This window comes from Psittacula echo (assembly GCF_963264785.1).
Source record: "Psittacula echo genome assembly, chromosome: 2".
NCBI lineage: Eukaryota > Metazoa > Chordata > Aves > Psittaciformes > Psittacidae > Psittacula > Psittacula echo.
In genome coordinates this window covers 1,873,972-1,900,873 of record NC_137737.1, presented here as the reverse complement: position 1 = coordinate 1,900,873, position 26,902 = coordinate 1,873,972, and the positions used below count along the sequence as shown (strand labels likewise).

General features: G+C 44.1%; 1 protein-coding gene across 1 annotated transcript in view; it reads left to right on the top strand.

Annotated features, from left to right (window-relative positions):
- ELMO1 (engulfment and cell motility 1) overlaps positions 1-26,902 on the top strand; it is a gene marked incomplete at its 3' end in the record, with an annotated part of 224,602 nt that overhangs the window by 109,188 nt on the left and 88,512 nt on the right. Inside the window, exon 15 of the mRNA XM_080639645.1 lies at positions 15,264-15,400. Coding sequence (XP_080495771.1) covers positions 15,264-15,400 — 137 coding nt within the window. The remainder of the gene's footprint in view (positions 1-15,263; positions 15,401-26,902) is intronic.

Sequence of the window (26,902 nt, the reverse complement as noted above, 5' to 3'; positions counted from 1 at the left end):
AAGAAAACGTATCTGAATGCTACATTTCTGCGTAGTGGAACATGAAAGACATGATTTCATCCTTGCATTTGGTGCAATGCAGATGGATGTGTGGATTCCCTTGGGAAAAGCACTGAGTCCAGCCTAACTTGCATCCCTAGTAAACAGTTGATGTAGGTTCACAGGAATGCAACACCCTTGTAAGTCCAAGCTGCCAAAATGATTGATTCGAACCTTTGCAAACACAACAATAAGCCTGAGCAACAGTGGATGAAGTCTTGAAGAACTGACCTGCCTCCTTTGGTGATGGTACCAGCTGGACCCCATTTAGATTTCACAGACCTGCCCTCCTGAGGCGCAGTCACTCAGGAGGTGATTCAGCCTTTAAGGAGATGTGAGGTTGAATCCTGTGGGAAGCACACCTGGAAAGGAGCTCTAGAGAGACATGTTTAATACAGATACTGAATACATGCAGGCTTTGGTCTTTTGTTTGTTTTAATACGGGAGGTATACTTTTGAAAGGCTTCTAGGCCAGGTCAGCCTGTGATAAATAAGGTCTTCACACCGGTGAAGATTATGACAAACACTGACAAATTGCCCTCCTTAGCTTTTGTATTCTTATCTTCCTCTCAGACTCAGGCTAGGTCAGTTACACGCAGTGCTCACAGGCTTCCTGCATCCCTTCTTCCATCACTGAGTGCTGTGATGTTTACGCTCCCTCACCTCTCATCAGCCTTCCACATCCGGAAGAAAATCTCACCTTTGTTTTAAGCACAACACCACAAAAAACCCCCAAACAACTCAAACCAGAAAAGAATTCCAGCCAAAAACCCAGCCAACAAACAGAAACCCCAACCCACCAACACTGATGTGTGCAGCCTAAAGCAGATGGTAATTAGGTAATTACAGGCAGTTCATAATATTTGTTTTGCATGCTTTTGTTCTGAGAAAACAACCTTTCTCCCTCTCCTCTTCAGTATTTTAACTGAAATACAATGGTATCATTTACACCTCACCATTGCACAACAGACTTTACCACAAAACCTTGTGAAAGCTGTGAAAAGGGTTGAAAAACAGAAAAAGTGGGTCAGTTTTCCTCTTTCTGATAATAGAAGAAATAATTAATTGAAAATTAACAAGTAAATTGAAGGAGTTCTTCCCCTGATAATGATATCCTGACTGGTTCTGCTCAGATCATAACCTGGGTGTTCTCACAAGTTATTCTTTAACCTCCTCTCAGGTGTTAACCAACTATCACTGGGTCTGTATGTAATCCCATCCTTTCCTTGCAGACCAGATCATGGAACTCCCTGTGCTAAGCTCCCAGTTTTAGTGAAACTTTTTCCTTCATGAGTAAGTGCATCCGAAATCTGAGCCTGTAGAACGTGACCTGGATTGCCGCAGTTGAGTCCCACACAGTTAAGAAAAACCTCCAAATGTCCTATAATAAATGCAGGGCTCCGATTATCTGACTGCTGCCTGTGCAAGAGTGCTTCATCTTCTTTAGCCTTTATAAGATACTTAATCAAAACTGAATATGCGAAGGGAGAGAAAAGCCAGTGTATAAAGCAATGTTCTTCAAGCACTGCTGTCAAAGACTTCTTGACACTTGTCTGCTTGAATATATGCGCAAGAACAAAGTTTTTATTTGAATGGTCTCTTTGGCTTCAGATGCTGGCTCTTCAAACTAATTAGGAGGAATTTCCTCTGGAACTGTTTGCAAGATGTACTCTGTCTTGAGGTACATTAGTGCTAGTAGAACTGGAGAGAAGATTGCTCACTTTGCCTTGTGTCGTCCGATCATTGAAGTGGTTTGTTTTGATGTTGCAGGTCACAAATACCAACGCATGCACTGTGGTGTTTTCCGGATAACTGGGTCAAGCAGTCCTCTACCTTTCTCTGTGAATAGTTCTGTTGTGCCTGCTAGAAGAGCAGTGTGATTGCTTTGGTCAGTCTCCTAAGCAGGAGGTTTGAGTCATAAGAAGGGCTTGTGTCCAGTGAATACACGAATAACTGTTCTAAATGGAGGAAGAAAGGTTAAAAAGAGAAAATAACCAGATGCACACAGGCCCCCTCCAGCGGCTTCCCCTACCCACCACCATTGACTTCATGCCACCAAACGCGTGTGCACTGGACTCTCTGGGTTTCTTTTTCCTCCTATTGAATCTTGCGCTTATTGGTAGTGGCTAAGCCTGAATTCTGTCCCACGTGGCTTGGGAAGTACCTGGGCTTTTAACCACCTCACTTGTGCCAGGGCTGCCCTTTTCAACCAGAGCAGCGAGCAACCTGCTCTGCATGTGTGGGATCTAATGGAGTTTTACCTGCACGTAGCTGAGAGGCTTCCTATTCTGGCTGTGGTAGATGTCGTGACTGTCACAAAAAGTTACCCATTGCTTGTTCTGTGCCTTGCAGGCACTCATGAAGTCACTGGTACTAGTACGAATGTAGTTCAAGAGCCTGTGGGTTCTTCTGTCCTTGGCTTTAGATGATGTGTTCATGCTAAAACATCATTGCTCTAATCTCTCAGGAGAGGAGGAGGTTCCAGCTGAAGCCCAGAGGGTAGGATGTGTCAGGAGCCTTGCCAGCAGGTTCCTCCTATAGGAATGGGAGCAGCGCAATGGAGTGTCTCAAGAAGTACTGGTGGTGAGGCCTGATTTATTATGGAAATAAGGATTGCTGCAAATTCGTGTGCTTTTACCTATGTCTTCTGGTATTATAAATAGATGAATACTGCTGTTCTTAGGGGGTAGAGGTTATCATTACACTCTGCATGCCTGCTTCAGTTTAATCTGACTGAAAGGAGCTGTCATGGTCTGGCAGAAGGTTTGTGTTCCGGGGGTCTTTGCAGTTCATTTTGAATTGTGTGACCTGGATGTCACTTTGGGGAAAGACCTCTGCCATCCTTGAACTTTGTAAGTCCTTTGAGAGCTTTTCTAGGCATCCTGATAGGGTTAATGCAGATAAGTTAAATGCTCAGGTAGATGTTCAGCTTCTGAAGAACGTTTGGTCATGCACGTGAGTGGAGTAGAGGGGCAGAATCCCCTCCCTGAGCTGCTGCTCACGCTGCTGGTGATGCAGCCCCGCACGCAGGGGGGGTTCTGGGCTGCAGGCACACACTGAAACCAGGTCGCGGGGAGTTTCTCATCACCCGACACCCCCAAACCCTTCTCAGGCTGCTCTCAAAACCAGAGTGGAAATAAACACAAGGGGGTAGCACAAGGAGAAATCAGTTGCGTCTGTTTTGAGTCCATTCCAGTCTGAGCTCATTTGCTGCCTGAGGTCATTCTGGTTGAGTTTTAGCACAGGCTGCTGTGAGAATAGGAGTGGTCGGTGTCCTGCAGGCAGGTCCCTCAGGGGCTGCAGTGGTGGGAGAGGTGCTGCCTCTGGTGCCACCTTCTCTGCTGGAACCCAGGCACCATTTACTGCCCCCACGCTGAGACCCAGCTTCTCACTAGCCTGGTGGGATGGGAGGTTGGTGCTAATGCTCTGTTTGGGCAGCAAGAAGCTCGTGAGAAGAGACATGAAGGTCTCCTCCCTCCCTCTTGATAAGCTCAGATACATGCAGATAAATAGAGCTGTCAGGCTGCAAGTTCTATCCAACAGGAGCAGAGACATTGACACCGACCAGGGTTTAGTTCCTCATACCCAACAAGTCCCGACTGGGGACTGGGGCTTTACATTTTTACCCTTACTCCAAGCTGCCAAAAGCAATGCACTTCCAAAACCCACACACGCACAAAATAAATCCAAACCCACAGGGGTTTAGAACGGCTTCAGTTCAGACTCTCTTTAATTCCTTGCTGGGAAAGACGTCTTGCTGCTGAATTTTAATCTGCCATAAGAAAAGTTTCCAGTACTTTTCTCGAGTTGAAATGGGAAGGAGCTGATGTTTATTTTCCCCATAAAGACAGTCTGGTGCTTCTTTTGCCTTAGTCATTTTGAAACCAATGTTTCTGATCTGTCCTATTCGTGATGGAGGAATTTGTCTATTTCTCCAAAAGAGCACTTGAAATCTCAGTTGTTTCTTGATGGTTGGTTTGGAAATGTCATTTCTGTAGCTTGTCACAGTAGTTGGGAAACACTTTTGTTTTCCGGATGTGTTACTTCACTGTTTCTAAATAGATGCTGATAACCTGTGCACGCAGATGTCACAGCTGATCAGGTTCAGTTGAGAGAGAACTGAAGAATGCTTTCTGAGGGCAGGGTGGTGTGTTTTTCAGACAGATTTATGTTGTTTAGCTTGTGTTATGAACCAGTTTATTCTAACAAAAGCAAGGCTAGAACACTTGCCTTATATGCAATGTCTCTTGAGACATGACTGGGATAATGCGTTGTAAAAAACCAGCCAAGCAATAATCCTAAATTGTGAGAAGTAATTTTAAACTGAAATGCGGGAGCAGAGAGAGGTCTTGTATGAGATGACTTTCATTTTCCCTGTCTGAAATTGCTAAGTGTCTGCAATGAGAGCAATAGCAGAGAATCTCTACGCAGGTTTGCTTAGCTTCTTTTTCAAACACAGCCTCAGTCCAGCAGAGAAATCTCAGCTGAAGGTTTTTTGTCTTCCTTTTCTGCTGTCGTTGCTGTTGTTTCTGAGAAATCTCTATTTTCATCTTTGTGTGTCACTGTTCTGTGACCCCCATCCGTACAGACACATTTTTGGAGTGAATGATAATGCACTTGGGAAAATAAGACCCTCAAGGAAAAATTAAGGCAATTATTCATGGCCAGGGTGGACTAAAGTGATAGGAAAGATATAACTGTCTTCAGGAACCTCCAGGCGTGGTGTAAAAATTACTTTGCTCAGTTCTTGCAGTCAACAAGGACAAAACAAATAATGGATTTACAACACAAAAGAGAAAATATATCTCAAATAACAATGACAACAACAAAGGTGGAGACTGGATAAGTAACGGAACAAGCTACAAGGGAATATTGTGCAATTACTGACACCGGAGATTAACACTGTTATAGTTTAGACCAAATTTCCTCCTCATTGTCCTGCTCCTGATAGTTTACAAAGATGTGCCCTCAGCAAACCATTTTATGATTCTATCCTAGGGCATTTGCATTGTATATTGACAAACATAATTCATTATAACCCCAAAGCTTTTAGTTTATAAAGAAGCTTAGAGAATCACCTGGTTCAGGGATAAGTGAAGTAGAGCAGGTTCTCTCTTTGTGATGCTTGTTGTAAAAGCCACTGTGTGAACATGTGGGAGACTGGGAGAGGAAAGTAAAAAGCTCCTCTAGAGCAGCTTATGAGCAGAAAGTGTCACTTGGAAATGTGTTGTTTACATAGCTTCTCATAATTAAGCCTGTGGTCTGATTAACTTGATTTTCTGCTTCGCTGTCTATAGCTTAAGTTTGATACCTGAAGAGTTAACGTTAACTAATGTTCCTCCAGAGATTGATTAATGTTCACAAAGCCATTTGAAGCTGCTTGGCACTTAGGAGCGCATTACGGTGATGATCTCAGATAAATACACTGACAAGCATTGAGGTTCAATGTTTCCTGAGCGGCTTGCACCCAACCACATCCCTGTTTCCCTTGTTTTGTGAGTAGCAATTACCCAGTTTGGTCTGTGTTTAAAGAGTCTGCCTCAGCAGCTTTATTTTTGTTCTGGCAGTCTGACTTTGGGACTCCAGCCCAGATAGTTAAAAACATAATTTACAGATTAAGACAATTTGTAAGGGGAGAAAACAATGGAGGCGGTTGTGGTTAGATAAAGAAGATGCAGTTTCCACAATGAGTTGATGACCTTTGCCTCAGCAAGTCCAACTGGGTTCTAGTAGTTATTGACTTCAGGAGAGGGAAGATTTGCATTTCCCCACAGATCACTGCTTGGCACTGCCTTGCTTGGCACTGCTGGTTATCCACAGCAGAGCAAGAACAGAATAGGTGGTGGGCTATAGACATGGTGGGGTTTTCCGAGCCCTGTGGTCCATGGCACAGGGTTCTGCCCATGCAGGCTTGTATCCAGCAGCTGGTTTCTTCTTTCTCACATTATACTTTCAAAAAGAGGGAGGAGAAAATTATTTGGCACATATACATATAAATGTGTGTATTTTAAAGGAGGTGCACAGTCGGGATGCAGAAGAGGAGGGAGGAGAGGTGGTGTTGCTAAGGTGGGTTGTCCTAAATGGAGGGGTGGTAGTGGTGGTACTGCTCCTATTTTCAAAGTCAAGGAGAGCTGGTAGGTGTGAATAGTTGGTTCTTGAGCAAGCAAGGCAGTTTCAGCACAGTTCAGAACCAGATCTGACACGATAGATGAGCTGCCATCACTCCAGGCTGCATGATATAGTGAATTCCCTCACCTTAATCACAGGCAATCATTTCTTTAATTGCTATTGATGTAATCTTTTCCTGTGTCTCCATCTGGTTTTGGCATCTTTAGTATATTCGAGATTGATTCAAAGGAAGTAGTCGAATTTGGAGTGCTTTTGTGCTGTTCCTTTTCCTATGATGGCAGAGGAGCTGGCATAGGCTGAGCTGTGTTACTTTAGAAATACCTGGTCCCTTGTCCTCCCAGCTCTTGCACTTCAGGAGCTAGCCTGACTGATGAGGCAGAAGTATCACTCAGCAGCCTGCTTCATACCCCACCATGGGGGCATCAAAGGCAACCTAGCAGCCTGTCCAAAAGTGCACCAAAGGAGGCATCTCATATAGCAATGCCTCTAATGATAAGTATGGAGAGTTTATGGCTGATCTCTGCATGGGTAATTCAGTTGTAACCTGTTTTTATAATAGGGGAATGACTTGGTGCCAGCTATTCTTTTTTCTTCCTGGCTTGACTGCTGGGTTGTTGGCTTCTCCATCTGCTCATTTGTTTTTCTTCCTTGCAGTTCTCCTGCTGTTGCTCACTTGCAAGATCAAGTACCACAGGCTGGTTCTCTTGCACAGTGACCACACCATTTCTTTGCACTCTGATCTTAAACATTTGATCTTAATGAGGAGGTCCACCTGAGAAAAGGGGGAATGGGAGCTCCTTAGGTACCAAGGGGGAACCTAAAAACCCTGTAGACTTCCCAGGTCACTGCATGCGGTGTTTTTCCTGCAGGTTTTCATAGGCTCCTTAAATTTTGCTTACAGATGGAGCCCTAGCCAGCCTATTTAAAGCAGATTTAATTTCCAGTGACAGCTTCTCTCTGGTGAATGGGAACAGCATGGTCTGTATTTCAAATGGTAACCAGAGTATATTCTTGATGAAGTACCTCATAGAAGGTCTTTGGAGAGGCAGGAGCTATAACCTGTAAGGCAGTCTGTGTAACTTCCTAATAAAGAAAATGGGTAATTAGAGGTAAGAGTGTGCTTTGTGAGCAAGAACCCCGTCAGGAGAAGAAGCAATGAGCTGGTGCTTTCTGAGACAGTGTAGAAGTGAAAAGTCATCAATCCTGCCATGAAGGGCAGTTTCTCAGAGTGCTGCTCATGTGAGGGGACAGCGCAAGTGCCCGCTTCTCCTGCACTCCGGAGCATCAGGCTCCTGCCCGCAGTGATGTGGGTCTGCGGTGCTGCAACAGTTAACAGTAAATGTGCCACAGTATAGCATTTAGCAGTAAACTTTGCCCACGGGTGTTGCAGGGCTGAAAAGAGTGTTTGCACAGGGTGAGTGCCTGCCTTTATGCTGCTCTTTGGAAGTGCTGCGCATATCTGCCTCCCCTATTGCTACTGTCATTCTTCCTGATGTGTCTGAAGATACAGTTACGGCTGGTTCCTCTGAGGGCTTAGGGGAGAGGAAGGATGCAACAGGGAAGGGACTAAGGGTATCAATGTGTAGCGGATGTGATAAGGTGTTTCCCTTGATAATCTGAGCTTAGCTGGCCTTATGTCAGTGCCACCGTGTGTCAGCGGGACTTCAAGTAGACAGTCTGTGCGCTGAGAATTGTCAGAAATGCTTTTTTATACCATTTGGGGTTTTTTTATGCTTTCATGTAGCCATCATTGCCTCCTGTGCTTTGTCAGGAGCCTGACAGAGCAGCACTTGTTATCTTTCATGGGAAGGTTTTGTGGAGTGTATTCACTTGTTAAACAAACTTCTGTACATTCTGCTTTATAGCTGCAAGTCCTTCTTATTCTATATGTTTACGGAAGAGACCATAAAGACTTCATAGTCTAAGGGAATTTGTCATGTTATTCGCTTAATGTTCTGATGATCTGAAAGGTCTTTTCCAGTTTAAGTGATTCTATGATCCTGTATTGTCATTCAGGGATATTGTAAGTATGCTGGAGCATAATTGCAGATCGGTGCTTGCAGATCGGTGTCTTGTGTTTTACAAAAGACATTCCTTTTGACATGGCAAATCCAAGCCCTTATTTTTTTCATACCATTTCCATTCTCAAGGAGTTTTCTCCTAGAAGTGCGTGACTGATTCAAACGAATGCTCCCTCACCTCCGAACGTGGTAACTCTGATTTATCCACCAGCCTTTAAAACTGCATTTTCTTCTTCTGACTGCCTTTTTTTATCCTGGGAGTAGTGGAGGAGTGAGGGAAGCAGAGTATATCCCTGTTTGCCCAACAGTGTGCTGAGTTATTCATATTCATCTCTTTTATCACAAATAAAAATAGGCTGCTTTTGAAAGAGCTGGGGAACCCTTGTCAGCACGATGCTGACTCTTTGTAATCGCTTTTGTTTCCTTGTTGCTTATATGAAGAGCCTTTTCAGTAACTCTCCTCTCTTTGCACTCTGGCTTTCTGTTTGCATTTCCAAACCACGGTGTTCAGTCTTCAGGTCTGTTCTAAGCAGGAGGGGTGCGGTGAAGTGTCTGTACTTGCTGAGAGTTGCAAAAGGAGTTATCTTTACAAAGTCAGCCTATTTGTATGGACACTGTGGGCTTCGCTGATGTCTTTCAGTTCACCATTAGCTTTGGATGTTGATGCTGGTGAGCAGTATCTGCCCAGATCTGTTCTTCAGCTGCTTCCTTATGGATGTACAGAGATGGCACTATGAACTACTGGATTTGTTGGTAGTGGAGGGTGCAGGGCTTTATTGACTTGTGCTGCAATAGTCAGGGTTCTTCTTCTGCCACCTTTATTTGGGACGAGAGAGGCAGATTTTTAATCTGATGTTTAATTTTAATCTGATTTTAAACAGAGACTCCTTTATCCAATGATACTTCGGGGGGGGGGGGGGGGGGAGGTGTGTTACTGAAGGTGTGCTACCTTCAAAGCGAATCTGGGTAAGTTGGTGAAGAGCTTGGGGCTGCACATGCCATAAGCCTCCTAGTCCTGCCAGTCTTGTCAGGCTTGAGGCTTCATGGAATCCTTGTTTTTCATTGCACAGTGGAATTTATTCCCAGCCTTGCAAACAGAAAGCTTACAGACTGTAGGAAGCCCTTTATGCGTACTTTCCTTCCAGTTTCCCTCTATAGCTGCTCTAATGAGAAGTCTCATCAGTTCAGAGACATGCTGTTGCCTTATGTCTTAATGAAGTATTTGAGTTTTGCTGCATGTTTAGTGATTTCATGTTGTTTCTATTCCAACTAAGTATTTGACCAGGTTGTTGAAGGTCTCTTGTAGCCGTGTATTGTTGGGTGCTTTTGGTGTTCTGAAAATGGTGCATCCCATGTTAAAAGAGGGGGGATTTTTCCCCTGCTTTACATGTACAGTAATTATGTGTTTTCCCAGTAATCGTGTGTGTGCTACTTTGGTGCAGAAATTTTGGATTTGGATTCAGTGCTGGTACCCCTGTCTGGTGTGACATTTTCTGAGGCACATGGACCCACACCCCCAGGGAGTCATTGAACATCAGAATGGTTTGGGTTGGAAGGGACCTTGAAGCTCATCCAGTTCCATCCCCTGCCACGGGCAGGGACCCCTTCCACTGGAGCAGCTTGCTCCAAGCCCCTGTGTCCAACCTGGCCTTGAACACTGCCAGGGATGGGGCAGCCACAGCTTCTCTGGGCACCCTGTGCCAGCGCCTCAGCACCCTCACAGGGAAGAGCTTCTGCCTAAGAGCTCATCTCAGTCTCCCCTCTGGCAGGTTAAAGCCATTCCCCTTGGCCTGTCCTGCAGGCCCTTGTGTGGTGCATCTTGTGCAGTTCAGTGGTGCAGTGTGTTTCCTTACCCCCTTACTGTTTCAAAGCAAAACCCCTCCCATTGTTCACCTAGATTTGGAATTTAACAAATGTGTCTTAGCCCAAGGAAGTTGTGAATGCTCCATCCCTGGCAGTGTTCAAGGCCAGGTTGGACAGAGCCTTGGGTGACATGGTCTAGTGTGAGGTGTCCCTGCCCATGGCGGGGGGCTTGGAACTGGATGATCTTAAGGTTCTTTCCAACCCTAACTATTCTATGATTATTTTGCCATGTCTTGAAGCTTGGTTGCTTGTATCCTTCTCTCAATTGATGTAAAAAGGACAAGGGGCTTTTGTTGTAATACCAGTTGAGCCTTCTAAACAGTACTGTTCCTTAGGAAGGCAAATTACATATCTGGCAGCAGTGTTACTATTTCATTACTGCACTGCCACTGGTAGTGACCTTCCTTGCCTTAAATTACGCTGTTTCCCTATCAGGTGGCAGAAAACTAGCCAAAGGTTTTTTCTGACATCATTGGCAGCAGACTAGAGGGATCAGTGGCAGAGTTAACTGGGCAGTCGCTGTATTTCTGCAGTATTAGGTGTGCTTTTTCTCATGTACTCTGTTACTCAGAGAGTTTCTGATTGTGTGTGTGTAAAAGCGGTCATGGCAGGAGTTATTTTTGCTGTACCGTATCTTTAGGGAGAAACAGAAATTCCAGTGCTGCTCCTCCTGAGAGCTTGTGAGAATTAGTTGCTCTTTGGTTGCCTTCTGTTATTGGCAGATAATACTCCCAGAGGAGGCTGTGCCAAATGGAGATGGTATTTCCAAGGTGCATATTGCACCCTTCTTTTGTGGCTCTTGCTGCTCCAGAAAGTGCAGTGGATCTTCCCACCCGCCTCCTCTCTGATCAAATATCATCTTCCTTCTGTGAAACTGGGGAGGACGACAGAGGGGATAAATGACTCACCCAGAATTAAGCAGCAGCTTGGTAACAGCAAACACAGAGCTCTGCAGATTGGGTTGCCTGGATCCCAGGGACCTTTCAGACAGGGAGCTGCTTTCAAATCCCTTTGTCTATGGGACTTGGTAAACCAGTTCCCCAGGGCTCTGCATTGCTGCTTCCCTCATCTCCCAGTGGTGCTGATGCAGTTCCAGAGTGCTTTTCTTAATGAATTTCAGCATCTGTTAATACCACCCCCAGCACAGAGGCTTAACTCTTCACCACAGGTCTGTCCCTTTATGTGTGACAGCATTAACACCAGGTGACTGTATTTATACAGCTTACTAAATAATTTGATTGATTTAAGCTCTCTGCCTACTTTTGTGATATCTGAGAATACACAGCAACAGTGTAACATTTATTTGTTATCTGCTCAATCAAATCTATTGTAGGTGTATTCTGTAGACCAGTTGTATGTGGCTGGCATCCATGAAAGAGGTGGCTCGTTTGTGATTAAAAGATTGTGTTTCATGTGCATTCCCGGTGTGATGGGTCCAAGCCTTAAATGTACAGAAGAAATGACTGTTTAAGTCACCCCCCTATGGCATCATCTTTGGATTTTGAGCATAATGGGTTGAGCAGTTCTTAAATTCAAACCTTCCTCTTCATGACAGATATGGCCATTTATTATTCTGCTTTCACACCAGTGCAACCCTTTTCATTTCTTGAGTTTGAGAGCTTCACAAGGGAGGTCAGAACAACCATATGTTGTTTTCAAGCTGTGGTAGGGGATGCATATCTAGTATCAACACAGCAGTTTAGCAGTCAGGAAGAAAGGAGAGGTTTCTTTAAAGCAAGGGCAATACCTTGCCTAGAGAGGTGTGTTTCTGTGGCTCTGTTGGTGTAGCTTTGAGGAGAGGTTATCTCTGTGTAACTTCCAAGTATTGCACAAAATAAAGTCTAAGAGAAAAGAATTGTGTTCTTTTTATTATCATTTTTCTCTTTCCAAGTGGAAAGTAATTGGGCAGACCCTGAAAATAGACTCTGAAGGAGCCGCATAAACTCATAGGCTGAAATTAGCCGGTTTTTTTTTTTAGCCAGTACTGTTTATGTTGAGAAATGAACTAAGCTTCTCCCTCAAAGTCCCAGCTATAGATCAGCCAGCAGCTTGAAGGACTAGCTTGAATCCTGAGAGGTGACACATTGATCTACAGCTCCGAGAGCTGTGCTGAGAAAGGAAAATCAACAAGATCTTCACCTGATTTATGTAGGCCAGGCATCTGTGACTTGCCTTCCAAAGGTGATCTCACAGAGGCGCAATTAAAACTTGATGATGTTATTAAATAATCATGATGATTTGTGTCCCTGCGTTGCAGCCCAGTAGGTGTTTTTGTGTGGTTGTAAACATGTCTAGTCCCTGCTCATGAAGCTGAAGGTTAGAGAGTGCTAGGTTTAAGGGCAGGAATTTTGCATGCCGCTCTTACGTAGGAGGTCTCCAAATGATTCTAGTGCTGGCCCCTGTTTCGGTTTAGAACTAGTCAAATTGCAAGTTAGTGAAAGAATAAATCCAAGAATTTAATTAGTAAAACTGAACAGCTCTAAATTTGCCCACTCCGCAGAGACGGGCAGTGCTCTGATACTGGAGATGCTGACTTACAGCTGGAGAGAGTAGGCAAAGACCGCAGGTTGTGGCTTGGTTGTACTCTGGTCTGGAAACCACTAGTAACACAGTATTGCCTTTTCCTTCATCCTCATCTCGCCTGTCTTAAGGAGGAAGAAAGTACTGGGACAAGGGTTGTCTTTTATTAGATATTTAAACACAAAACGCAGATGTGACCTGAACTGCAGCCTGTAGGTTTGCTATAATGTAAACTCCATCCATGCGCTTCATTTGGGGTTTGGTATTTGGGATAATTGTATTGTTTGGGATCGAATTTTCATGACAGACAAGACAATATCTTTGAAGTAGAAGATGTGGGTTGTTTTCTTTACTGTCTGGATGCTGGTGGGAATTTTGAGGAAGCTGTTTATCACTTGGTCTTGAATTTTTCTTTGGATTTGTTTTTGCTTTAAGACATTGATCCCACTTTCTAACAGGCCTAACTTACTTCGTTATGTCAATAACAGCGATTTTTACGCTTTCATTTTCAGACTGTAAAGCCATAAAACACAGTATGTTGCCTACTTATTAAAAAACTAAAAGGTGGGGGAGTCAGTGGCACCCCTGACTTTGCATGCAGACCAGTCAATGCAGTCGATACAGTTTGGGACTGATTATCATAAGGAGCATGAGTTAGAACTGATGATCAAGTTTCTGAGAATCCCCAGCCTTGCCATTAATTTTGATTTATTGGTTTTTATGAGCAGGAGCAGTGAGAAGCTCAGGCTCTGAGGAGGATGGGAAAGGCCAGTGCGTGTCGAGGGTTATTGCCTTGTTGCGTGCTGTGATTTATACAGCGAAGGTACTGGCTGCATTCTTATGCTTGGTGTTATTTTATTTCTTCTCATTATTACAGTATTTCATGACTTAAAGACAAGTGCCCTCTGAGAACCTGTTCTGTTGTGTCTCTGACATTGTTACAGGCTGAAGGTTTGATTACTGGAGGTGCTGAGCCCTTACAGCTCCAGTGGAATTGATAGGAGCTGAAGGTGCCCTGAAAATCGTGCCTGAGACATTTTATTCTTTTAAAGGGATTGAGTTGTGCCTTGTAAATATAGGTCTTTGCTTTGACTAATTCCTCCTTTACTGCACACCTTTTGAAGTAAATGGAGTTTACTTGATTAGAATTAAGCCTGTGCTCCAAAATTAACGCTCATCCTTGCTACGTAGCTGGGGAACTGATTAGATCTTAGTAAATCTGATGTTAAAATTAAGCTTCAGAGTTTTGCTTTATAATTGGAATACTGCATGTTGTGAAGGATCAGAAACCCTTATTCTTTGAGGGTTCAGGTGATTCTAAGCACAACTCATGTTGCTGTGGCAGAGCTACTGGTGAACAGAGGTAACTAAACACAGTGAAAGGGCAGGTTTGTGGCTACAAGAGGTACCAAGACCAAGTGCCTATACCTGATGGAGTTAGCCTGCCCGAGCAGTTCACGTTCTCCTGCAAGGAGTCTTAATTCTCCAGTTTCACTGAGAGAAAGCAGATGTCAGGCAGTGATCCAGCCTCAGGAAAAGGGTGATTTATCCCAGTGCTCGATAATTCCACTGTTCTTGAAGAGGAAGAAGCTTGCCTAAGCAGTGGCTGTTTGATTCTGAAGCAAGGGAAGATGCTGCTGTACAGGCATGTGAGTCCAGAGGGGCACTCATGCAGAGGTGAAAGCTGAAGAGATTTGGGGGCTGGGAATATGAAGAAAGGCTTAGTCAACTTGCCTTTTTTGTTCGTTTTTTAAGAGCATAAGTATGCACCCTACTGAGGTGGCCCTGCACATCATGGCTGGGCTTAAGGATCCTTTTCAGCCCTTGGCTGAAGCCTCTTCTGTTCCAGATTACTCAGATGTGCGCTGCTTCAGCCCTTAGCTTTGGAAAATCCATTCTTGACTCAAGGAGGTTTACAGCAGCCTCACCAAACTGTGCTTTGCTTTTTGGGGACCATCATTGTAGTCACCTTTCAGTTTTCCTTCCTTAAAGCCAGTATTAGATTAAAAAAGGGTAGTTTGGGTTTATTGGGAGTTTTAGGGGGGAGGAGGGGGTGTCCTTCTGTCTCAGATGTGGGGCAGATGGCAGAAGATCCATTTCTTTTGTTTCCAGTTATTTTCAAAGAACAAATTTAAATCAGTTACGTTCTTGTCTATACATTTGTCTAAATCTCTCTGGTTACCTCTGTGGTATATCCATGTACAATATGATTGATCATCTGCAGTGTCAGCAGAGCTTCCCGTTTCAGTATGTACGTAGTTCTAATACTGGTTTGTGACTGACGGGGTTTGGGGTTTGGTTCTCAGCAGGCAATGTGGTACTTGCTGCTAGTGGTGGAATGAGAGCTATGGTTTTGATGGGGAGACTTGTGCTCTCCATGTCTGTCCCAACCTGAACAACAAAACATGGCACAAACAAAACACCCATTGACAGAACATTCAGGCAAATGGGCAGTTGCTTCCTTTTATTCTTGCTCTTGGTCTCCTACAGACAGGCTCAATGCTGTGTTTCATTGTCTTTAAGACTGTAGACCAAGGCTCGTTTGCTTTTTGGGATGTTTTGACATCCTTTGCTACTAGAACTGGGATTCCTGTCAATGACAGTGTTTTCTGTTGTGGCTGTTTTACGTTCATTTTTGAAGCTCCTGCCTGCATGTGTTTTATTCCACCACCCTTGTTTTTCTGTTTCTAGCCAGTGAGACCTGCAACGATTTCCATCCCATGTTCTTCACCCATGACAGATCATTCGAGGAGTTCTTCTGTATCTGCATTCAGCTCTTGAACAAGACATGGAAGGAAATGAGGGCAACTTCAGAGGACTTTAACAAGGCAAGAGGAAGGGTGGGGTGGGAATAACTGGGCACGATGGTGAAACAAGGACATGTATTCTTCCCTAAAGGTACAGGGATTTACTAATGCCTGTAATGCTGGGGGGGGGGTTTACGTGTTTGGAGTCTTTGCACATCAAAGCACCAGCATTTAGAAAGACGGGGTAAGGGATGAGAGGTGTGAGGGAGGTTCACAGACCTTTCGCAGTCATCTTAAACTGCAGTCTGTGAAACCAAAACCCTGGCTGGAGGGGAAATTCTGCCTTTTTTTATGTTGGCAATATTATGCTGAAGTGCTGCAGCCTCCAAGGTTGTAAATAATGCAAGGAGAGTACTGCAGTGATAATTCTGTGCATCCCTTTCATTTCATGTGAGCACTAAAGTGATAAAATATTCAAGAGTGGACACAAGCCTGGCAAAGTGCTGTGCAGTTTAGCCCACTAAAACCAGACCAACCAAGGGAAAATCTAAGCAGAAACTCCTCAGTATTGCACTCTTTGTGGTGCAAGAGAGGATTCTGGAAGTTTCAGCCAATCTCCTGCCCCTCAGCAAGGCTATGGAGAACAGGACTGCCTGTGTTAATGGTCCCTAGACATACCGGTGTCACTGTCTAACGTACCACGAGGCTTAATGGTTTCTTTGGCATTTTGCAAGGATGACAAACTCATGCTCTCACGGACAGCTGGCATCCTTATCTTTGTTGGGATCCTTTGACTGGATCTTGACAACATCTGTCGCTAGGATATATTGGTTATAGAGCTGTTGACAAGTGAGGCTGCTGCACTGTGTCAGTATGTGCCCTGTGAGTGGTCTGAAGCCACCAGACTCAAATGTTATGTGCGCGCTAGTTAAGAGTGATCATGCTTAATTTCTAATTGGAACCATCTATTACTGTAGTGGTCTGAATGTCCATTTGCTACTGCTGAGTGAAGGTAAATCCTTAGGACGGTGTGGAATAACCTTTGTTGAGTTCTTTAAGTAAGACAGTTGGCAGCAGTGCCAGAGCTCTGTCAAAAGAGAGACAGGAAGACCAAAATGCATGCTGTTGTAGGTAGGTGACCTAGAGGCTTGTTCTTGCATGGAATTTCTGACATGATTCTCTTACCTAGAGAAAAGAAGCATAGAAGGAGCAATAGCAAGAGAATTCACTGAACAATATGGAAACCAAAAATCAAGAGCTTAAAAAAGCAACAGATCTTTTAATACTTCATAATACGTGGTTGTTTTAAATAGATGCTCTAACAGCTGCCTATTACTTACAGACCTTCTGTCTCAGTGGAAGAAGGATTTGTGTACGTAATTTCCCACAATTTGAGTTGGAATATTACTGGTAATCCTAGGGAATTCAGGAAAAGAACAAGCCCAGGATCTCTGCCTGCAAAAATCGCTCTTGATATTGTAACTGTTCTCCTGAAGAGAAGGGAATGCTCAACTCTTGCGACTCGTTTCTAACAGTTCTGTAATTACTTTCTGCTTATCTAAATCCTCTCTTTTGGTCATAAGGAGATTTTTGTGCTCTTATCCACTCCAAATGACATGTGGTGGTGATGTGCATTACTCAGCTGATGAATGTCTAAAGGGATCTGTGACTGAAGCAAACTGTGTCATCGTGTTGGCTTGGGAAGCACTTCTGGATTTGTGGGGGATGATGTTACATGGTGGTACCCAAGGCTTGCCCATCTGGTTGGAGGGTGACAGCTGCCGGTGCTGGTGGCTTTACCAAACTAAACACCACCAGTTTTAATCCTTACCTGGCAAGAGGCTTTGGTGATCATGGCAGGTCTCTATTCTTTGTGCATCTTTCCAGTGTGCTAAGTTCCTGTGCAGTCAGTGTTGAAAACTTAGCAGGCACAAGCCATGTGGACCCAGAGGGCATTCAGCCCATACTTTCAGGAGTAAAAAGGAAGAAAGCAGAAGATGCAGTACAAGAAGCAGTAGCTTAGTTGATGTGGAAAAGAAATAATTATCCTCTCTGTGTTACTGTTTTTCAATTTCAATAACTTGATTATTATGGTAATGTGTGAAACACCACTTTGCTATGGTTTAATATCTACCTGGCTGATGGGATCATTCCCTTTCTTTCTTTTTCCCTTCCTCCCCCCAAATCTCCAGAACAAAATAGAACACTGTCAGTATATTGGATGGTAACTCTTGAGACCTGGAGATGCTTCTAAAAAGCTAATCCATTTGCTTTGATCTCTCATCATAATTGAAGAAAAGGAGCTCTTTAATTTGTTAATTTTAAACTTTTGATTAATCACAGTAGCTTGTACGTCGAGGGGCTGTTGGAGGTCTGTGTGCACATACAGAGATTTATTTCGTGCTCTCTCACATTGGGGAATAATAGGTGCTAAAAGAAGTGAGGTGGTTGAATACTTCCCTTCAGATTTCAGTGCCTGTTCTCAAGGGGGTTTTAAGCCAGAGATTAAGACTTTCTTTTGATGACAGAGTGGCCTCCTGTGCCAGCGTAGTTCCTCAGTTTGTGTTGTGGAGATTTCATATAGGGCTTTTTTCATTTTTAAAGCTTAAAAAAGGATAATAATTAAAACAGCACTTTGCTCATAGTTGGAAGAATGTTAGGTATTTTAGTGAAACAGTTATGGTCTCATGCTTAGTCTCTCCAGTTCTCGTTTAGTAAAAGAGACACCTTTTGTCAACTTTTGCATTAGAGAAACTCATAGGATCTCTATAGTGATAGCATGATACCGTCAGACCCAGAGCCTTCTTTACAGTCTCAGTATACTGGTAGATGTCTGACTAGAATAATTCAGTCAGGCAGCGAAGCTTATATTATGCCTTTAGAACATTTTAAGACATACATAATTCAGTCTGGTGAGTTTTCTGGAGAAATGAAGATGCAGTTGGTTAGACAGACATGCAAGTGGCAGCCATTCCCTTTGAAACTCTTTGTTTTCCTTTGAGCCTTCAGATGATCAAAAGATGCTTTACAAGCTCTGTCCTCTGCAGTCATTTGTGAGCAGACAGCATGGTTTATGGCTTCAAAACTATAATCTTCTCTGCAAGCTTTACATAATTCTACATGTTTTATTGCAGCCGAACAAAGGATTGTGTATTGATTTTTGGAGGCAGTGCTGGCTGTGAGAAAGCTGGACTGAGTTATCTTGCACTCCAGCACCTAGAAACCTTCATCACCAGCCTGCCCATTTAATTAGGTGCCCATCAGTCAGTTTTCCCTCATGCAGGAACCACCTACACTCTGCTCATGGTAATCAGGCCTTGCTGCCATGCAGACTAAGATGCACTTAAATTGGTTGGTGTTTTTATTTAACATAACAGTAGGTGGAATTCAAGGTGATGGCCCCATTGTGAAATTCCAAAACATACTCCCAAAGGAATATTTTTTATTGATGCCCACTAATTGTACTTGGGTAAATGCACTGGTGTTGCCCTAATGAGGATCTACGTTGAGATGAGCATCCTGTTAGTGATCTTCTTGTAAAATACGCATCCTGTTCTTCCGGAGACAAGGAGACCACAGGTAGGGCATTTTGTAGGACAAGATTATCCTGGTCTCCAGAGGTTTTTTCAGTCTGCTGCTTTCTGTAGGTTTGAAGTTTGTGTGTTAATAGGAGGAAGGGTGAGCAAATGTATTATTTTAGCTGAAAGCCCAGCCACAGCTTGTCTTATTAGACTGCAGAACAACATGAACCGTTTGCTAATGCTGTGCCCAGTGCAGTGCTATCTTAACAAACCCATTAAGAATAAAAATGACTGCTTCCAGTCCCAGTATGGAAGGGAAAAGATGAAGTTGATTCACCTACCAAGGTCTTCAGGCTGCTTTGTAGAGAATGGGCACAATGACAGCTATTTCTATTAGTGTGTTAGCATAGTTACAGGGTTTTAGACAGCCAGAAGTGACTACTCATAACAAGATAGAGATTATCCTTTTAACATGGCTAAAGTTAAGAAGGGGATGCCAGGACTGAAAAACTTCAAAAGTCCTGTGGTGTGTGGTGCTTGAAATCAAAATCTTCTGCAGTCACTGAAACTAAAGGTTTAAGGAATAGGAAAGTGGGATGAGGTTGGCTAATGATGCTACGGATGCATTTTTCTTATTACTGAGAACTCCAGTTAATTTATTTTGCCCCGTGGCCGTGTGTTTGAGATCATCACAGTATAAACCACCAGCTTTGAAAGAGTTCTATGAAAACTGATTTTGTGATCCGAAGAACATTTTCAGAAGACCCCAAACCCCCTGGTTTCAGCATTTTGGCAAAGCTAGCATTCATTTCACAGTGGGAGACCTGGGTACCTTGAGCAAATGCATTTGTGTCTGGCGATCTCAGTAACACAGACTGCTGCAGCACTGGATCCCTGTGCAGGAGTGGCATCTGCTCAGTGAAATAATAATATATGCCAGTGACAGGTATACACATAGCAAACTGCCTTGTGTGGCAATCAGCACAGTAGACATTGTTCACAGTGGCAGCAGATGCAAACAATAAATGCCCTACGTGAGTCCTGTAATTAAACACCAAAGCAAACACTGAGGCATCTGATAAGCACAGAAGATGTTTATTGCTCATGCTCAGACCCTGTGAGCGTTTCTTCTTGCTCGCTGACAAGATAACAATAAAGGTAACGGAGCATAACATAAAGATGAAAAACACCGTTCCCCTGCTCGCTGATGATTTGGCACTGCCGTGCCACAGGTTCCTCAGCTGCTCTTGTATTGTCACGCTGGTGGAAGCTGCAGGCTGAATAATTGTGTAAAGCCAGGTTCAAAATATGACTGCATGTTCAAGGGCAGGCTTTTTAGGACCGTACTTGTTTCAGTGGTGTTTTGTGTGGAAATGTGTCGTGGATCAATGCCACCATCAGATAACGTGTGTTACCAAAAGGAAGCGAAAGTATGGAGTGTCATTTGGAAAGGGTCAGAGGAGCTGACACCAGCTTTTCTGGGTTATAAAATCCCAGCCTGGTTTGGGTTGGAAGAGACCTTAAAGCTCCTCCAGCTCCAAGGCCGTGCCACGGGCAGGGACACCTTCCACTGGAGCAGCTTGCTCCAAGCCCCTGTGTCCAGCCTGGCCTTGAACACTGCCAGGGATGGGGCAGCCACAGCTTCTCTGGGCACCCTGGGCCAGCGCCTCAGCACCCTCACAGGGAAGAGCTTCTGCCTAAGAGCTCATCTCAGTCTCCCTCTGTCAGTTAAATCCTGTTAAAGGTAACAGGTTTAACATCATAAGCAAGAAAATCAGATCTCTGGAGTCGTGAAGGGATGACTCAGCAATGCTCTGCAAACTGGGGAGGCTCCAGACTGTGCAGAGCCTGTCTGAAATTCCCCCTGGTTGCAACCTTGTCCTAGTGCTGGTCCTTGCCATGGCAGCTCTGTGCCTGACGTGGAGCAGGAGCAGGTCTCCTGGCATGCTCAAGTGATCCCCTCTAGTGGCACTAACAATATTCTGCACCTTCCTGCTCGTTGCAGAGTTGACTGGATCTTGATAAACCCAGTTCTTGCAGGAAGGAGGCAAAGGCACCAGAGCTCAAGTGCCTTGGCAGTGTAGCAGCATGAGGAGCAGAAGCAGAAACGGGGTGTCTGGCCATTTTCTCCAGCCTCCTCCATTACTTCAGGCCAGCTCCAGGCTGTAGCAGCAGCTCCAGCCCCAGAGGTGTTGCTTTCCTCTGTGTTTCTGCCCCTCTTTCCAATTCACTCACAGGGATGCTTGGAGGACGATAGCAAATGATGCTTCAGGAGCATGAAAGAACCAGTCCCTCAAACAGGAGAAAAATGAATCCAAACAAACTTGAAAGTAAAATCCTTTGGTCATTCTGTAAATTTGTCTGTGACTCCCTTTTCCTTTCAATGAGAAGAGGTGAAAGGGATGATAAATATCTCCTGACAGATGCTGTCCAAAGCATGTACTGTTTTCTTATGGCTGGTATTTCAACGGTCTGAAGCAGGTGAATTTAGCCTCTTTTGAGAGAAGCTTTGGAAGGGTGTTCTGTTTGCCTTTTCCAGTGTGGGAAATGTGTAATGATGGCACATGGCAGCTTTAGTGCACCTTCCCTTGGCGATGCTTTGTTTGTACCAGTCAGGGGTACAGCAAATAGATTACTCTCACATGGATTGAATTCAGTATTCCCCAGGCTTAGGCAGATGAGCCCAAATTAAATTCCACATTTTCACAGCTGAGGCCATTAGCACTTTATTAACTTTTATTGGAAACTGATAATTGCTATAGATATATTTGATCATTCATTGTGGAATGGATGTATTTGTTTTAGCCATGTATCGCAATTAGCATTTTGCAGGTCTGCTGCGTAGCTTGTACAGAAATAGTTACTTTTTAATTGAATTAAAACCCTCACCCTCCAAATGGGAATCTCCTGGAAGAACATGATTTGGGCACAGGAAGGTTGTCAGGTCTATTTCGTTAGCAACCGCTTCCTTTAGAATGCTCTGTTTCAGGCAGTGCAGTTTAATGTGATGTAGGGAAGATTTTTCCCTAGTATTTGGTCAGCATTCTGTGCTTTTTGTGGCCTGGATGTTGCAGGTTTACCCCTTCATCAGCTGCTCATTTAGGAACAGAATGGCTCTGTTTAGTCCTCTCAGTTCATTTATCTGTACCTGTTTGATCTCCAAATGTGTCCCACTGCATTTGTCAAAGCCAGTTTATTACTCATCTGCTGCTTCTGGCTGCAGGAACCAGAGAAGGGGTGTTGAAGGCAATGAATCACAGAATCCCAAGGGTTGGAAGGGACCTCAAAAGGTCATCTAGTCCAACCCCCCTGCAAGAGCAGGGTAACCTAGAGTACATCACACAGGAACTTGTCCAGGCGGGCCTTGAGTATCTCCAACGTAGCAGACAATGAAGATGTGATCTTCCACTTATGAGGCATCGGTCTGTAAAATCTGATTCAAATACTCAAAGAATCACAGCCTGGGTTGGGTTGGAAGGAACCTTAAAGCTCATCCAGTTCCAACCCCCTGCCATGGGCAGGGACACCTTCCACTAGAGCAGCTTGCTCCAAGCCCCGTCCAGCCTGGCCTGTTCATATCCCAAAGGTCCAGAGTGTGAAGCTCAATGGAACTGAACGAGAGTGTTGCATTTTCAAATGTAGCTGGTTGCCTCCTTTTGAAGCCAGTCAGTGTTAATGAGCACTGTCAGGAATGCAGATACACTGAGAAAAGCTAATGCGTGACACGTAGGTGCTTGGCCTGGATAATGAAGCAGTAGGAGCAACACTTGCCCTTTCCCTGCTCTGTGTAGATTATGAACTGTTTTTCTAGTTCAAAGATCTTTTTTTTTCATTAAAAGAGTATCTTTACTATTTTCTGTCTTTGCCAGGAGGTTTCAAAGGTCCTTAGTAGGAGGGTCACATCTAGTTAGTATCCTAGCTGTACCATCCTTCTCCAGTGATCACATATGCAATGATTTCACGGCAGGCAGGGGCTTGAAAGGAGAAGTGTTCTAAAGCTGAAATTCAGCCTATTTATATGCCAGGATGGGTACCCTTAGAAAGATGGATTCTTCAAGCAAAAAGGAAGGTAAGGAAGGGGTACCTCAACAAAACATTTACTATATCCATTCCTTGGTCAGAAACTTGTTTGTCCCATCGTTATCCCAGTGATGAAAGTTGTTGGTTTCAGCAGTGAAATTCTTTATTTGTGGAAAGCCTAGCAGAGCGCATTTTACCCCCCAGCTTTCTAATGAAGCCTGAGTGTGTCTGTGGAACACATACAGGGCTGTTTACACCCTGGAGATGGCAATTTGGGAAGCTGTTGGCACTATGCATCTTCAAAGCGCTCTCCATTCTCATCTCTGTGGGTGCTGATCAAACCAATAAACACCTCAGCCTTCAAAAAGATGATTGAGTGGAAGGCCTGATAACCAGAGGAGGAACACTGAGCGCAGGTTGCCTATGCTAACCTCTTTGTTTTATGCTCTGTGGAACCCTTTTGCACTGGGAAGAATTCCTCCTTTGCATGTAGAGTGTGTTAGTCACTAAGGGAAATGACAAAACCTAACGGGAACTGTCACCAAAACAGCCTATTTTGTGGTATTGCCCCTGTCATTCCTGTCTTAAAGTGTGGATAATAATCAGATCCTGGGAACCACTCTTGTCTCTGTATTTTTATTTCTCCTTTCTAGGATATGGTTTGTAGTACAGTTAAATCAGAGGTGCATGGCATATGGCTTTTTGCTGCATGAATTGCTGCTGATGTGAATGTCAGTGGGCATATAATACCACATTTTCATTTTGTGAATCACAATGCATGGAATTCAGCCTGAGAGCTCCCCAGACTATCGGCCTTATTTTATAGGCAAATAAAAAAGGGAAGGAAAGGGGGGAGGTGATGTCTGGGAGATTTTGTTTCAGTTGAAACGAGGTGATGGTGATGAATGATGCAGCTGACAATGAGGTTTTTATTGCCTGTCTTCGAGTAGCAGAATCATTTGTATTATTGTTGCTTTGCTTTAAGTAATTGTGATCTAAAGAGCATCATGGTTGAAAAGAGCATCAGAAACCTTTCATGCGTGTTTCCTGAGTCAAAGCCAGGGAGCTTTGCTGTTGTCACCTCAGACAAATGTCCTTCGTTGTTTGCAATTTCCACCTCATGCATTGTCTTGGTTGAACATGTCAGTCACCATTAAAAAGGCGTTTGCCAGTCAGTTGCTGCTGCTGCGTGTCTCTATTTTTAGCACATGAGGTGAGTGGTCAGCATCTGACACAATGATCCTGCTACCCAGGTACCAGCGTACATTGAGAGCTGCTGCGGTGGAGGCATGTGAGACGGGAGGGCTGCTGGGAGCTGGAGTGAGAGGAAGAGCACGCTGTGCCCATGTAGCCAAGGATGCCGATACAGCATCCCAGCCTGGCTCAGCACCAGTGCGGCAGCAGGGTCAGGGCAGTGATTGTGCCCCTGCACTGGGCACTGGTGAGGCCGCACCTGGAATCCTGTGTTCAGCGCTGGGCACCTCGCTACAAGAGAGACATCGAGGTGCTGGAGCGGGGCCAGAGAAGGGCAATGGAGCTGCCCAGGGAAGTGATGAAGTCACTCTTCAGAAGCAACTGATCAGTGCTTCATAGTGAAAATACCATCTCAAAAGTCACCAAGCAAGAAAATGGCACATCCTTATTTCTGTAAAATCAGATGTGCGAGCTGAAGGATGTAATCTCATAGCTGTCAAGATCTGCAGATTCCTTTCAAGGGCACTTTTCTGTGTAATACAGGGATTTGGAAGTTGTTAAAGGGTTTTTTCTTCCTGGCAATTATCTTTTTAAACCTGAATTGATCTGATTGTTATATAACTGATACTCATTCTGTGAAGCTTCCTTTAGCCTCTTTCCCTGTTCAATTGTCTGACCTCCAGGGATTTATTCCCCCAGTGTTTCTCCCTGCCTGTTCCCTTTCCTTGGTGCAATGGCATGGCTCATACAGCACTTCCACCTGTCCTAGTGAGGGTGTTAATGACTTTTCTCACTTGCTGTACATAGGATCCCTGCTGACTGCTTTGCACATCCGCATCTCCTGTCAAGAGATCAGAAAAGACCCTTTGAGGTCGTAGAATATTGGAAGCCAGTTCATGAAGATACTCTGGTTATTCTTCTATCTAGCATAATTCCTCATAGAGAAAAGAACTATCACCGCCAATCTGGGACATAAACCTCAGGTAGAAGGTATTGTATGTGTGCAGCTTGCAAATGGCTTCAGTTACATACATGGCCTAAATGGCCCTCCGCTGTGTAAAATCTTTCCAGCTAAAGCAAAATCATTAAACTGGTGGTTGTATTTGGGGAGAAAAGAAAGGAAATCCCTCCATAAAACTTATCTGGCTTTGCATGGGTTAGAGATTTTTTATTACCTTGCTGCTTTTAAGCACTAGAGAACAAGATGTTTCATAGCTCCTCGATTTGCTTCAGTTATTATCATTTGAAAGGATTTGATGATTCTAATTTCCTTCTCTACGCGTCTTGATTTTAGTACTCGAGTAACACTTCAGTACCTAGTATTGATTTTGATGATGGCCAGGGCTTTGATACCAATTTCTGCACCACAGCAAGCTGAGGATGGGTGATTGCCAGTGCAGACTGGGGACTCAGAAAGACTAGTCTCATGTTTTACAACTATAATTGTAGGTGGTTGCTTGTAGGATGGTCGCTGTGTTGATGAGTACCGTGAATCAGCAGTGCACCCTTGTGTGGTGTGGACTAACTGCGTGCTGGGTTGCATTAGCTATGCCTTAGTTAGCAGGTCAAAGGAAGGGATTATTCGTCACAGTGTGGCACTAGGGAGGCAGTAGCTGGAGGACTGTGTCCTGTTTTGTGCCCTAGTAATGGGGAGAGATTGATGAAGTGGAGCTTGTCCAGCGAAGGACCAACAAGATGGTCAAGAGGGATGGAGTGTGTCATGTTCAAGAGGCATGTGAAGGACCTTGATTTGTTCATCCTGGAAAAGGCAGGGGGGAGGAGGGTGGATCCAGCTGTGTTTTCTTCCACAATCTGAACAAGAAGGTGTAGGGAAGATGCATACCCCTATCAGAGCACAGTGAAAGACAAGTTGCAGTGAAGGAAACTGTTAGGAACTATGTTCCATAAGGATAAAATATTACCAACTCTACTGATGGTGGTGCAGCACTGGAGCAGGTTGCACAGAGAGATGATGGAATCCTCATCCTTGGAGAAACTCAGAACTTGCCAAGACAAGGCCCTGCGCATCCTGACTTAAGGTTGAAGTTATTTCTGCTTTGCCTGCAGGACCTGATGGTGACCAGAGCCTTCTACAACCTGAACTACTCTGTAGCTTTATGTGTAAATATTGCTTTCTTATCCAGTAGGAAACAGGGAGGAATAGTCATTCCTATCATTAATCAGCACTGAAACAAACACAGAGCAGCATCAACCAATCTTGTAGTTTTTTTCTAATGTTAAAGAAGGTGCAAAAGATCCTTGTGATGGATGCAGGAACCACTTTCAAGAAGCCAGGCTTCCCCCATTAACTGCAGTGACCCCTTTAAAGCAGTTTTAAGTTGTTTTCACTCTGACAGCTGAATTGTCCTTACTCAGGGGCATTCAAGCTCCTTCAGAAATGTAAGGCCAAAAGCATTTCCTCAAAGCTCTTCTTGCTAACATTTAGGTAAGAAAGTGTCACTGAATATTTGCTAAATATTTAAATATTTCACTAAATATGTATTTGATTTGTTTAGTTTCACTAAATATTCACAGACCATTTTCTATCAATATTTAGCTTTTTTACATAGCTCAGCTGACATGGCATCCTGTCTAACCACAGCAACTCCTGTCTGAGCCCTGATGCTTAGAGCAGGCGATGTGCAGGAATTGCAGAGCGATGTTTGGCTCCTAGTAGATTGGTTTGGGGACGTTTGTTGGTTTGTGGTTGGTTTCGGTTTGTTTTCTTTCTTTCTAAGTGCTTGTCTTGTACACAAACCTCTGCCTTAGGTAAAGCTCCATTGCTTACAGGTTCTAGCTGCATGTGCAAGCTCTCACTCCGCTATCCTGGGAAGTTGTAAGTATTTCT